Source organism: Borostomias antarcticus (genome assembly GCF_949987555.1).
Source record: "Borostomias antarcticus genome assembly, chromosome: 3".
Lineage (NCBI taxonomy): Eukaryota > Metazoa > Chordata > Actinopteri > Stomiiformes > Stomiidae > Borostomias > Borostomias antarcticus.
In genome coordinates, this window is record NC_140236.1 from 5,625,383 (window position 1) to 5,637,412 (window position 12,030).

Consider the following 12,030-nt stretch of genomic DNA (forward strand, 5'->3'; position numbering starts at 1 on the left):
TTGGCCAACACAGTAGGAGGCTGAGACGTTCAGAGACTACATTTCACAAGTACTGACAAAGAGAGAGTGCATGGGTTTAATAAGGCGTGCTTATGTGTTTTGGCGTGTTAGGGCGTTGTTGTTTTATTTCACTTTTGTTTATGCTACCCCAACCAATAAAACTATCTGTACTGATGCATTCCTGTGAGCTTTACAAGCTTCTTGGCAGAGGTCTGGTCTTTCAGAGATGTGCCTTTTTATGGGCTGTGTTCTTCTGCAGGAGCCACGCTGTAATAACAAATGATGAAATCCTCCACGAATGGAAATTGCACAAGTGCACTTTTTTTCTGGCTACTAAGCAGATTATTCTATTTGGCCAAGATTCTGTCTGTTGCTCGCAGGTTTAGGCAGCGGTAGAGTCCCTTCACCCACCCAGCCCTACCCTCCACACAATGCTGCTATGTTCTTAGCTTGCGGGTACTGGAATACCCGCTTGGCCACTTCCTCTCCTAAATGGACAGCTAAGCTCAACTAGCTGGAAGAGTCCATCATTGATTTGGAATGCGGGGGGATTTCTTTTTTTTGTTCCACACTAGAGTGCCAAACACGTGTGAGGAAGAAACCGCTGACCGGCCGAAGAAAGAGACCTCTGTGTCTGAGCTCTCTCCAGACTTTGCTGGAGTGAAGCGAAGCTTGTTTAAAGAGGATAGTGCGTATTCAGTGAGAGAAGTAACCACTCCTATCCTCTGCATAATACACACTACAGCTGAGGGAAGTGAGAGGATGTGGTTTAACAGTATCAGTTCCAGAGCAAAGTCAAAGTAATCTAGTTGTCATCATAGAATACAAGTGAATACTCACCCCGACAATCCATATTATGGACAAGTACCAGACAAGTTTGTTCTTTTCATCAATTTATTGAAAATACCATAATAAATAGCCCAGTTTTCCCATACATATTCACACATTCTCCTACTGCTCAGTAGAGACCATATATTAACAGTCTTGCTCAGAGAACTAAAACATGTAAGATGCCACTATAGACACAATAGTTGATAATAATATGTAACTAATATATTATTTTATGGATATATGCAGTCAAATAATTTATTTCTTATAATGGCAGGGTTTTGAACAATTGAAGCTGTGTTGACCATTTTATCGACTGTTTATTTGAACAAAAAATACATTATATTAAAAATGACAAAAGGCAACTCGCATCACCAAAATTATCAGTCAGTGCATTCAACAGTTTAACATGCATTCATTAACTATATCTATAAAGACACTTCTGTTTTGATTGAAGAGGTTAAGAGATGACAGACTATTCTTGTCCGTGCATGACACTATGGCTTCATATGCCAATACTATAAAATAGTATTTTTCAGGCATCATACAGAACAAGGGCTTCCTGTGTTCATCAACCAAGTCCCCACTGAAACCTGGACTGCACACTTGGATCCCCTCAGACATCGTCTCTCTCTCCGTCTTACAAGACAACCAGTAGTAGTGCACTGAGGAAAGATGTCCCTAAGCCCGCGATACTTGCTTTTAACTACGCGTGCGCGTCTGCCGCGTCTACCGTTCGTTAGGAGCGTCGGATGCAGTTGAACGTGCAGGTGCGCGCTTGACTACTCGTACGTGTTGCTAAACAGCAAGTATACCGTGGGCTTTAGACTCCTCGCAGGCAAGAAAATGCCTTGAACATTCATTAGTTTTACAAAAGACATTTTACTCCTTTGTTCTTTGTCCTTCTGAAAGCATGACTGTAACCCCACCCACCCCCCACCCCCCTTCCCCCCTTTAAAACACAGATGCGCCTCCACGTCCCGTCGTTGAATAACTACCTCCATGGAAGTTAGTCACACTTCTCCAGTGATTTTTCCCGTGGCCTAAAAACCAGCCAGTTCTTGATGTTCGCATTAGCGTTATCATCCCGACTCACAACAGAGGCACCCCCCTCATCCTGCGGATGATGTTAGCTAGCCGCTTGGCGAGGCCCGGGCTGGGCTCCTCCACCTGGAAGGTGCGGGTCAGGAGGTTGTAGATCGAGCCGTAGCCCACGGCGATTACGGTGCAGGTAAGGCAGATGACGTTGTAGGGCATGCTGAAGTCAGGTGTGGGGAGGTTGACCAGCAGGGGCTCAGTGTACACCCGCATGAAGTAACTGGACTCCTCCTTACATGGGAAACTGGACGGGGGAAGGGTGAAAGAGGGCCGTTAGGTACCTTCCTGTTTCAATTCCATAGATTTTCCATCTGTCTAGGAGTTACTCTTATCAAACAGTCTTCCTTCTCCCTCTCTCTCTCTCTCTCTCTCATCAGATCAAACCCAGAGAGGGACAAGTGAGGACACACACACACACTCTATGGCTCTCTCTCTCTCTCTCTCTCTCTCTCTCTCTCTCATATAGAGAGAGGGAGACAGCGCTGGCCGATCGATCATGCACTTCACCGCCTGGCCACCAGAGTGCGCAGGAGATTGAAACAGCCATGTCTCACAGAAACCCACCGTTTTCTTTTTTTTCATATGCCCAGCCCGAGGGGAGACCACGGGAGTCGGGACAGCTGTCAAACTTTAAACTTGCAGGCAGCACAATAAAAAATGGCTTTGAGTGAAGCCTCCTCCTTGTGTGGGGGGCCCTAGAGATATGGGATTTGGACTGCGGTGTGCAAGGGGAGAGCTCCGAGTGCACCCAACTGCCGCCTGCCACCCGAGGGGGGGGGGGGGGGGGGGGGGCGCCACAAAGCCGCCCCAAACAAGGCCGCTCCTTCACCTCCATTCATTTGGACTTGGGCTCTGGAGCCCAATGTCAGTTTTAGATCGACCTTTACAGCTCCATGTTAAGTATAGCTAGTTTTTCATCAAATAATGAATTTTCCACCATTTACTAAGATGCTCTCAGATGGCATTAATTCCCTGTCAGCGATCATTAAAATTGATACTCACAAACTGCTGAAAAGCGGGCGTTCCTTGGTGCTGTTGGTATCCATGGCGACAACACTGGGCACCAGAGCACTGATGACAGAAGACCTGTGGGGAGTGACGCACAGAACTCTCAGAAGACGGATTCAAATGTGTATGGAAGTACGACCCCATCATAGCCAAATTCAACATAGTATTTGGACCGCAGGGGTGAAAAAAGCAGTTTAAACCGACACTGTGAGTATCGGCTTTTCTGAGGCGCGGTCGAATGACCCAGACAGATGCCTACCCCACGTAGAAGCCGTGGTTGGGGTCGGGGGTGTACTCTGTCCACTTGAGCAGTGCCCTCTCAAACTGCACCGTCACCTCTGTGACCGAGTTGGGGGGCAGCTGGACCAGCATCTCCAGCAGGTGGGGTCTTAGGCGGTCCTTAGATGGCTGGTAGTAGATGTAGCCTGGCGGAGGGGGGTGGGGGGAGATAACATATCATTATGTATAGTAATATTACATAGGTAAACTGATGAGGGAGGTGGGAGCTAAAATGAATGAGGTCTCCCTAAACTTAATAGCGCACAGCTTTGGGGCAATGCCATTCATTGGGCTCTATGGATAATACACTAATGTGCTAGGAGCTCGTGAGAGTTCATGAGCTCCACCTGGTGGACACAAAGAGAATGGCCCTGGAGAGGACAGCAGCATTCGGTGAGATCTCTTTATGGAGGCCTCCCAGACACAGATCAAGAGCTTGAATCCTGAGCTAAAAGCCAAGTCAGCAGAAAATCCGCATTGAAACAGCTTTTTTTTTAATCTCTGAGAAGCCTGTCTTTTATGGATAGCAAAGCAGGGCCCTAATATTCAGATCTGAAAGGACAGACTGTGCGAAAGCAGCATGGCGGAAGCTCTCGCCTATCCCATCCCTTTGAGATCTACACATACACATGCTCTGAAATGTAATTTAATGTAATGTATTGCTTTATAAATGTTCTTAGCCGGTAGACAAACATACTCCTGGAGCTTGCTCGATCGCCTTGTTGAGAGGGGTCAGGGAAGACTTTTTACAGCTCACTTATCTGGCCCCCGGGTGATACTGTTTTTTTGCTTCCCTCTGGAATATGTAGAGAGTGGGTCGTATGCCCACCTCCCTTGTTCTCTGTAAAGCGCATTGTGTTGCCTCTGGGTATGAAATGTGCTATACAAATAAAGCTTTGATTGATTGATTGACACAGTACTGGGGGGGGGGGGGTCTAGTGGCAGGTGTAGATCAGGGCTTTGTGGCGCCACTCACTGGGTTTGTTGTCCCGTCCCTTGCTGGTCACCGTGAGCGTGTGGATGTAGAGGCGTAGGTACCAGGGCACCGTGTCCAGCAGGAGGACGGGGAAGGCCCGGTACGGGTGGTGGTTGTACACCAGGGTGTGGATCTCGCCCGTCTGCAGCCCGTAGCCCGCCACGTAGCGCTCGCCGTGGAGGAGCGGCCGCAGCATGTCGCCTGGAGAAGAGGGGGAAGCTTAGGCGGTGAAATAGTGTACTAGAGATTGATTAGGCTGCGGGTTTAAAAGGAGAACGTGATGCAGCTGCAGAATGGGGCGAAGGTGTCGTCTTTTGACTCGTCTCTAGGGCTGGGTTTAAAAAAATCGATTCAATCGATTCAGAATCAAATGATTCAGAATCGATTCATGAATCCCGAAATCGATCTTTTATTTAATGAATGAATGAATAAATGAAGGAATGAATAGTTCATTCATTCATTCATTCAATGATTCATTCATTGATTTTTGGAAATCAGTATCGATACCCAGCCCTAGTATTCATGTGTTGCATAACTTGGCAGTCATGTAATTAAGGTTACAGCAAAAAAAAAAAAGAAGCTTTTAGTAACACTAACCGAATCGATATTGAATCGAATCGAATCGTGATAATCGATTCTGAACCTTGTGAATCGGAATCGAATCGATTCTTGAAATTCTACTCGTCTCGTCGACGATGTTGCCCGCTTGTAAAAACAGAGCAGTGACCGCATTGCGACTCTTCTACCCGAACGACCGCTGAAAGCGTCCTTCTCCCCTTTGGACTTCTCGCCTGGTTTGGCACACTCATGTTGGTCCGCAACAAAAACTAAATTGCTGGGATTGCACTTGTACCGAAATACTGGCAAGGCCGACACACTCACTCACTCAACGGCTAGAGCCTGATTTAAATATATATTGGCCTCATTTGCATACCAACCATCAAACCAAACTATTTATATAGCGCATTTCATACACAGACACAAAGCTCTTCACGGAGAGATAGGGAGAGTGGGGTGGTAGATGGACTGCACTTATATAGCGCTTTTATCCAAAGTGCTTTACAATGAAGGCCTCTCATTCACACATACACATTGGCGGCAGCTGCCATGCAAGGCGTTTGTCTGCTCGTTGGGAGCAATTTGGGTTTCAGCGTCTTGCCCAAGGACACTTCGACATGTCCTCGTCAGGAGGAGATTCGAAACGCCGACCCTATGATAATTGGACGACCCGCTCTACCTCCTGAGCTACAGAACCGCTCCGCAACAGCTGGGGAATATATATATTGATCCTGCCACTAATTATCCAGAGGGGAGACTATAGAGAGGGAAGCGAAAACACTCAATGTTTGATGGTCCAATGCTCTATCCTCCTTCAAATAAGCGCTTCAAATAAGACGCACCCTACACGACCGACAGAATCCACAAAGTCCAAACATGGACCTGAGTGTAAATGTGAAGCCCCGCCCCCGCGTCTCACCGATGTTGGCGGTCTTGGCTCGCAGCAGCATGTTGAGGGAGCGTGCTGAGCCGAAGGTGGCGCGGTCCGTCAGGTCGTAGACGGAGTAGGTCCTCCTGTCCCCCAGCACCACAGCCTGGCTCAGCAGTGGAGTGGCTGGACTCAGGTCAAACAGCTCCCCCTGCAGGACACACACACACACACACACACACACACACACACACACACACACAGACACAGACACAGACACAGACACACACACAGACAGACACAGACACACACACACACACACACACACAAAAAGAAGCTAATATTTAGTCTTGGGAAAAAATGTTTCCACACGATATTGTTAGCCGTTTGCTTTGAATGAGCAGCCTCGAAAAGGTGGCTTTACCTTAATTCCATCTATTAGTCTGAGCAAAAAGCGTCTCAGTACGAGGCTTTAAGTAGCCGTTTGCTGACCTGAGGGTTGTCTGTGACGTCCACATAGACCTTACTGGAGGAGGCCAGAGGACAGGCTTCAGTCAGGGTGCGCGAGAACATCTTGAACAGCGACCAATCTGTGGGAGAAAAAAAAAAAATCGAGGTCTTCTTTCAGCATTGTGTCAAATGACTCCTTTTCAAACGGCAGCTTGAAGGGTTAGCGCTAAAAATGGACCGTCGTCCTCGTGCTCACCTCGTTTCCCCTGACCGGAGGTGTGCAGGTCGAACACCACGTTGAGCGTCTGCCTCAGCTCCCACGCCGTGGATGTGCACCGCCAGTCCTGAAACCACGACGACGGCACACACCTGCGAGTCAGCTGCCTTTTTTCTTCATATACTGTATCCAACAGACTTTAAAGCTTGAGGTGCTTCCTACTATGACAGACTTTAAATCTATGGCCCTTAGCCTTTGCACTTCATCCTGCAATTATTTGAATGATTCTATCTGGAACACTGTACATTGATCGGTTGTTCTTTATTATTGTTTGTTTATGATTGTGTATGATTGTGTTAGCTCGTCGACACCGCAAATCAGGGAAACCTCAGTGTCTAACGAGTTGAAATAAAGGTTTGAAATTAAATGGAAAAAAGTATATCTAACCTCCTGAAGCGGTCCACAAATGTTCCATAATAGAAGGTTATGATTATAGCTCAACCGTATACCCTACCTGGCCGTTTATGATTATATCTCAGCGGTATATCTTACCTGACACAGTTTATGATTACACCTCAGTAGTATAATTTACCTGATACAGTTTAAGATTATACCTCAGAAATATATCTTACCTGACACACAGGTCTGATGTGCAGAGCCTGGGAGTGGAAACTGCTGTGGAAGAGTTTCTCTGACTTCATCAGGACCGCAAGACCAGCCTAGAGGAAGGAGAGGGCAATGGGGGTGGACCATGGAGAAATGATGCACATGTAACAGAATTGAATTGGTTCAACTCCCTCAGTGTGAACATTGAGTGCCATCGTACTGCTAGCCAGAGAGAGCGTGTGTGGTGTGTGTGTCGAACGTCCTCACTTGCCCTTCATTGGGTTCGATCTTGGGTCACAAACGCGTATGACCACCTTCCGCTTGTGTTTATGGGAGGCGGTCATATGTGGTCATATGTGTGTGTGAGTCAGAGGACCCCAGATCAAACCCAGAGAGGGGCAAGTGAGGACACACACACTCACACTCACACTCACACTCTATGGCCCTCTCTCTCTCTCTCAAACACAAGCGCACACATGCGCGCGCGCACACACGCGCACACACACACACCTTTGAGCCACAGGGCAGGAGCTTCTTCCAAGGTGTGAGGTTTTCTGTGCAGACGATCTCTCGTGGCAACACAGCGTAGCGAAGGAAGCGCTGGTCTGTCACTAAACAGCAATAATACAGATACAGTCTGTCAACAACAACATAACTGTAGTATCAAGATATTCAGATAATGATGCTCCAGACAGCTGCTTTCTGAATAAAGGGAACCTCACCATTGCCCACTCCGAGTGGTTTGAATGAAGCATTAGGCTGCACAGTGTTGGTGGAATCGATAAAGTTGAGGGAGGCACAGAAGATCCCAGACAGGACATTGGTCAGCTCTTTCCAGGTACCGTCCACACTTGGTGAAAGAAAAGGCACGTTTCTCTCATGGACATGCTGATGCAGTGGAGAGGGAAACACTTCAGGTGTGACGGCCGATGGCATTGATGCTAGGGCTGCACAATTAATCGTGAATTAATCGCAATCGCGATTATGACTTCCGCAATTAACTAATCGCAAAAGGCCGCAATTAATGTGATTAATAATTTTGCTTTGAATTGAGTGTGCTAGGACTACACAGACGAATCACAGGCGCTTATGCTGTCTGACCAATCACATGCGTTCCCGCTGAGTGCGCTGTGCGCAGCAATTTCACTGAGAAGACAGATAGCAGTAGGTCAAGACAAGTGTTACAAGACTCACGCAGCTGTGAGTAGTTAAAAAATGAGCGAAAACGAGGTCAGTGAGTTAGTAGCAAGAAAGGGATCTACGTCCGTGATTTGGGAGCATTTTGGTTATTATATATTAATAAATATTAATCGCAATTATTATTCGCAATTACCATTTTGGAGCAAATAATCGCAATTATTATCATTTGTCATAATCGTGCAGCCCTAATTGATGCCACCAACGGATGGGGTATACTCACTCGGTGACCGTGTCCTGGAACCATACCCAGAGTTCAGCACCAGGGGGAGATGGTAGGAAGGGCTGTCCCCACTGCATGGTCCTCCAGTAGCCCTGCGTGAAGGAGATGTGGAGTTCCCGGACTGAGAACTTGGCTATCACCTGACCCAGGGACTTGGGGAACAGGCGGTAGTGGGACACTGAAGGAAGGAAGGAAGGAAGGAAGGAAGGAAGGAAGGAAGGAAGGAAGGAAGGAAGGAAGGAAGGAAGGAAGGAAGGAAGGAAGGAAGGAGGGAAGGGAGGGAGGGAGGGAGGGAGGGAGGGAGGGAGGGAGGGAGGGAGGATTAGATTAGATTAGAAATTGACTACAATAATATTTGCATCATTGAAATATATTTTAATAATTGTTTTCATTATTTTACAATGCGAGAGTGCTGTCTTTCCAATAACATCCCTGATGCGCCTGGTCCAAATCAACTGTTATACAGTGGCGTTCACTGAACAAGTATAGTAGGCATCCCATGCAGATTTTTTTGTATTAATTTATGTCCACTACTGCTGTGGTGTAGTGGAGGGTATGTGGAGGTACAGATAGAGTATACCCACGTCTTTATCCATGGACCCACAGTGTACTCACTTCTTTAAACACAAGACACCACTAATGTAAAAACTGTAACATGACTGCTACAGTATACCCACTTCTTTAGTCAGAGTATAACTACTTATTTACTCACCACTACAACCCTGCGCTACTGAGGCTACTAAATATGACAGATGGAATCCAGTGCTACACCGTCATTAGTTTTCATTTGGGCATGCTTGACAGACTGTATATTTTATAGCCTGTAGGCTATTGTATATTGTATTGTATCACTTAGGAGGAAGCCTACTTGGCTAAATAAAAATCTAATTTTGATTGCCCACGCTGGATTTGACCTGCTGTCCTCCGACTTGCCAACGCACCTGACACAACACCGCATTAACCTTTATGCTACCGAAAAGTTTGCGAATCAAGGCCGCATATGACCAATATTCATACTGATAAGTAACAGAAGGGCTACTGCGGTCAAGCCAGCCTTCAATTCGGAAATGCAAGTCATGTGGACCATGGTCTATTCCCCTTTGCGCGAACACTAGCGTTATTACGGTAAAGCTGTTTTTAACTGAGATTTACTTAGGGAAGTCAACTAACTATGGTTTGATTAAGGAAGTGAAGGGACGTTCTTATGTGGCATTTCAAAATAAAAGACCTCTAAAATGTCATATTAACTATATTTATTTAATTTTCAGATTAGAATTAAAAGGAGATGGCCCATATTGACACAGCAATTCCACTTCAGAGGGCTAGTAGACTAGCTTGGCATCACCAGCCTGATCTCGCAAGCTCACATTCGATTTCATTCCGCAGATCAGTCTGGATATCCAACCGTTCAACGGAATCCGCTCGAACAGAAATTTGTTCGTGCCAATCACAACTGTTTATCTAAGGGGCGGGTTTAATAAGATGACAGAACAGAGGATTGCTGTAGAGGCATTTTCACTGATTGGTTGTAGGTCTATCCAATTGCATCCAGAGCCATTTTGATCTACGCCCATTGGTAACGCCCCTTGGAAATCAGAAAGCAACTGAGAATTTCCAGACCCTTCGCATTTTTGCGAATTGGGTCTGGCGAAGCCAGGCTACTAATAGACCCCCTCAGTGTCATCCAGAGACTTTGAAGACATTCTGATGTTGCATTTCAAAATAGAGGCCCTCTAAAATGTCCTATACTACTTTCCTCTAATTTCAGATCAGGATTAAAAGAAGACTGCCCATAATGCCACAACAATTCCACCTCAGGTGCTAGCAGAAAACCTCAGGGTGTCACTCAGAGACTTTGAGGACTTTCTGATGTGGCATTTCAAAATAAAGGCCTCCACATCAGCACGTCCTTTCACTTCTTTAATCAACCAATAGTTAGTTGACTTCACTAAGTAAATGAACACGACGCCGGCAAACCTCACTTCTTACATTTGATTTGATATGATTTATTTGTGTGTCTTACACCACAAAGGATGCCCAGCCCACATGGACTTACAAGACAAAATTATACAACATTTAACAAAATAATGTCCCTCAGTTCACTGTATAAGGGACAGTGGAACACAAAATGATACTCATCTTCGACAACCCCAAGATAGCAGAGAACACACAAACGCTCCTCTTCAGGTATCCCTCTTACAAGTGAAAACCCGCTTTACTGTAATAACGCAAGTGTTTGCGCAAAGGGGAATAGACGGTGACCCACATAACTTGCATTTCCAAATTGAAGACTGGCCTGGCCGCAGTGAAGGGCTGGAGGGGGATTTAAATATGCTAATTTGGTTTTTCGCCTTTCATAGCCTAAATGGGTAGGCAGTAGATGTGTTGGTGCAGGGTAGGCACTAAAATATGCAGAGACAGCTTCTCTTTGTAGACGGTGGGTTGGGAGAACACAACTACAAAGGGCTAATTTGGTGGCTCGAGAGCATCTTTTCCTAAATCTGACTTGACAAATGGGCAATGAACAGGAGTTCTGTCCTACCTTTACTTCCTCGCACGAAGTCTGTGTCCCACTGCGTGCGAAACTGGAAGCTGGCATAAATATCACCAGAATGCAGCGGTCTGATCACCAGTTCTTCCTGGAACTGGTCTTTAGCGGGCGGTGGCGAACGAGAGTCCTTGGATCTAGGTACATGAGCGGGTTCGTTGTCACTTGGAACTGGAGGATCGACGGGAGTCGCTTCCACCACTGTAGGTTCCCACTGCCTCTCCTCCGCGGCCTCTTTCTGCCTTTGGTCCTCTGTTTCGGTGGCTGTTGGTGATTCGTCTGCATGCTGTGTTTGTGCATTAACAGTCAAGACATTGTCAGTATCACTAACTGGAGTCGATTCTTGAATATCTGCTAAAAGAAATGCATTTAGGGCACAGATAATAAACGCCAGCACAGTGAACGTGCAGCTGTTCGCCATTTTCCTGTTTCACGGGGATTACTTCCTTATTTACACGTCATATCCCAAGTTAACCAATGGGATGGAAGGATTATATTACATATGGCCGTTCATCGTTGCACAAGAGATGCGCAGACAGCTTTGGAATATTTTTAGATTAACGTTTTTATCTCTCTTCTTTTCATTTTATTTTATAATAAATTAATTAAATGTTTTTGTTACAATGTATTCCAGTGGAATAATACAAATGTTTTTTCTTATTATTCATTAATCACTGCACTCGTGTGTGAGGGAATTCACACTGGGATAATTTTGTTTTAAAAAACGGTGTGCCACTCCCATAGACTAATAATAAGCAAACAAGTATTTAATTTTCAATTAATTCAGTAGTCGTGGGATTGCTATTCGCTTCTCAATTAGGTTAGTCGGCATAGCCTCTAACAACGACGCAGAGATCTATTTGAGCAGTGGGCTATACTGTCATGGTCGGTGCTTGATTTGCTAAAATAGCCTACAGTAGGCTACAGATGTGTTACATGTAGTCTAGCCTATGATAGCCCCACAGTGTGCTATGTGGCTGACTAGAACGTTGCGAGACCCAGACAGTGACAGATAGACTGGCATCAGGCACATCCGTATCACCCCTCCCACGTCCACGCACGCGCGCGCGCGCAGCCTAGACACACGCGCTGAAACATACTAAGAATTCTGCTTCACCCATGGCTCCCCATTAGATGCTCAGAGCGGGTGTTGTCACAACGAATTATCTAAGCA

General features: G+C 46.1%; 1 protein-coding gene across 1 annotated transcript; it reads right to left on the minus strand.

The window, feature by feature from the left end:
• Positions 1-1,801: 1,801 nt before the first annotated feature.
• pigt (phosphatidylinositol glycan anchor biosynthesis, class T) lies at positions 1,802-11,277 on the minus strand (the record flags this gene model as incomplete). Its single annotated transcript, XM_084461952.1, has 12 exons — positions 1,802-2,170; positions 2,929-3,012; positions 3,194-3,359; positions 4,190-4,390; positions 5,667-5,826; positions 6,108-6,205; positions 6,322-6,409; positions 6,915-7,001; positions 7,399-7,499; positions 7,611-7,738; positions 8,309-8,486; positions 10,851-11,277. The coding sequence occupies 12 exons, from the start codon at positions 11,275-11,277 to the stop codon at positions 1,921-1,923; spliced, it is 1,968 nt and encodes a 655-aa protein (XP_084318078.1). The 3' UTR covers positions 1,802-1,920.
• Positions 11,278-12,030: the final 753 nt, after the last annotated feature.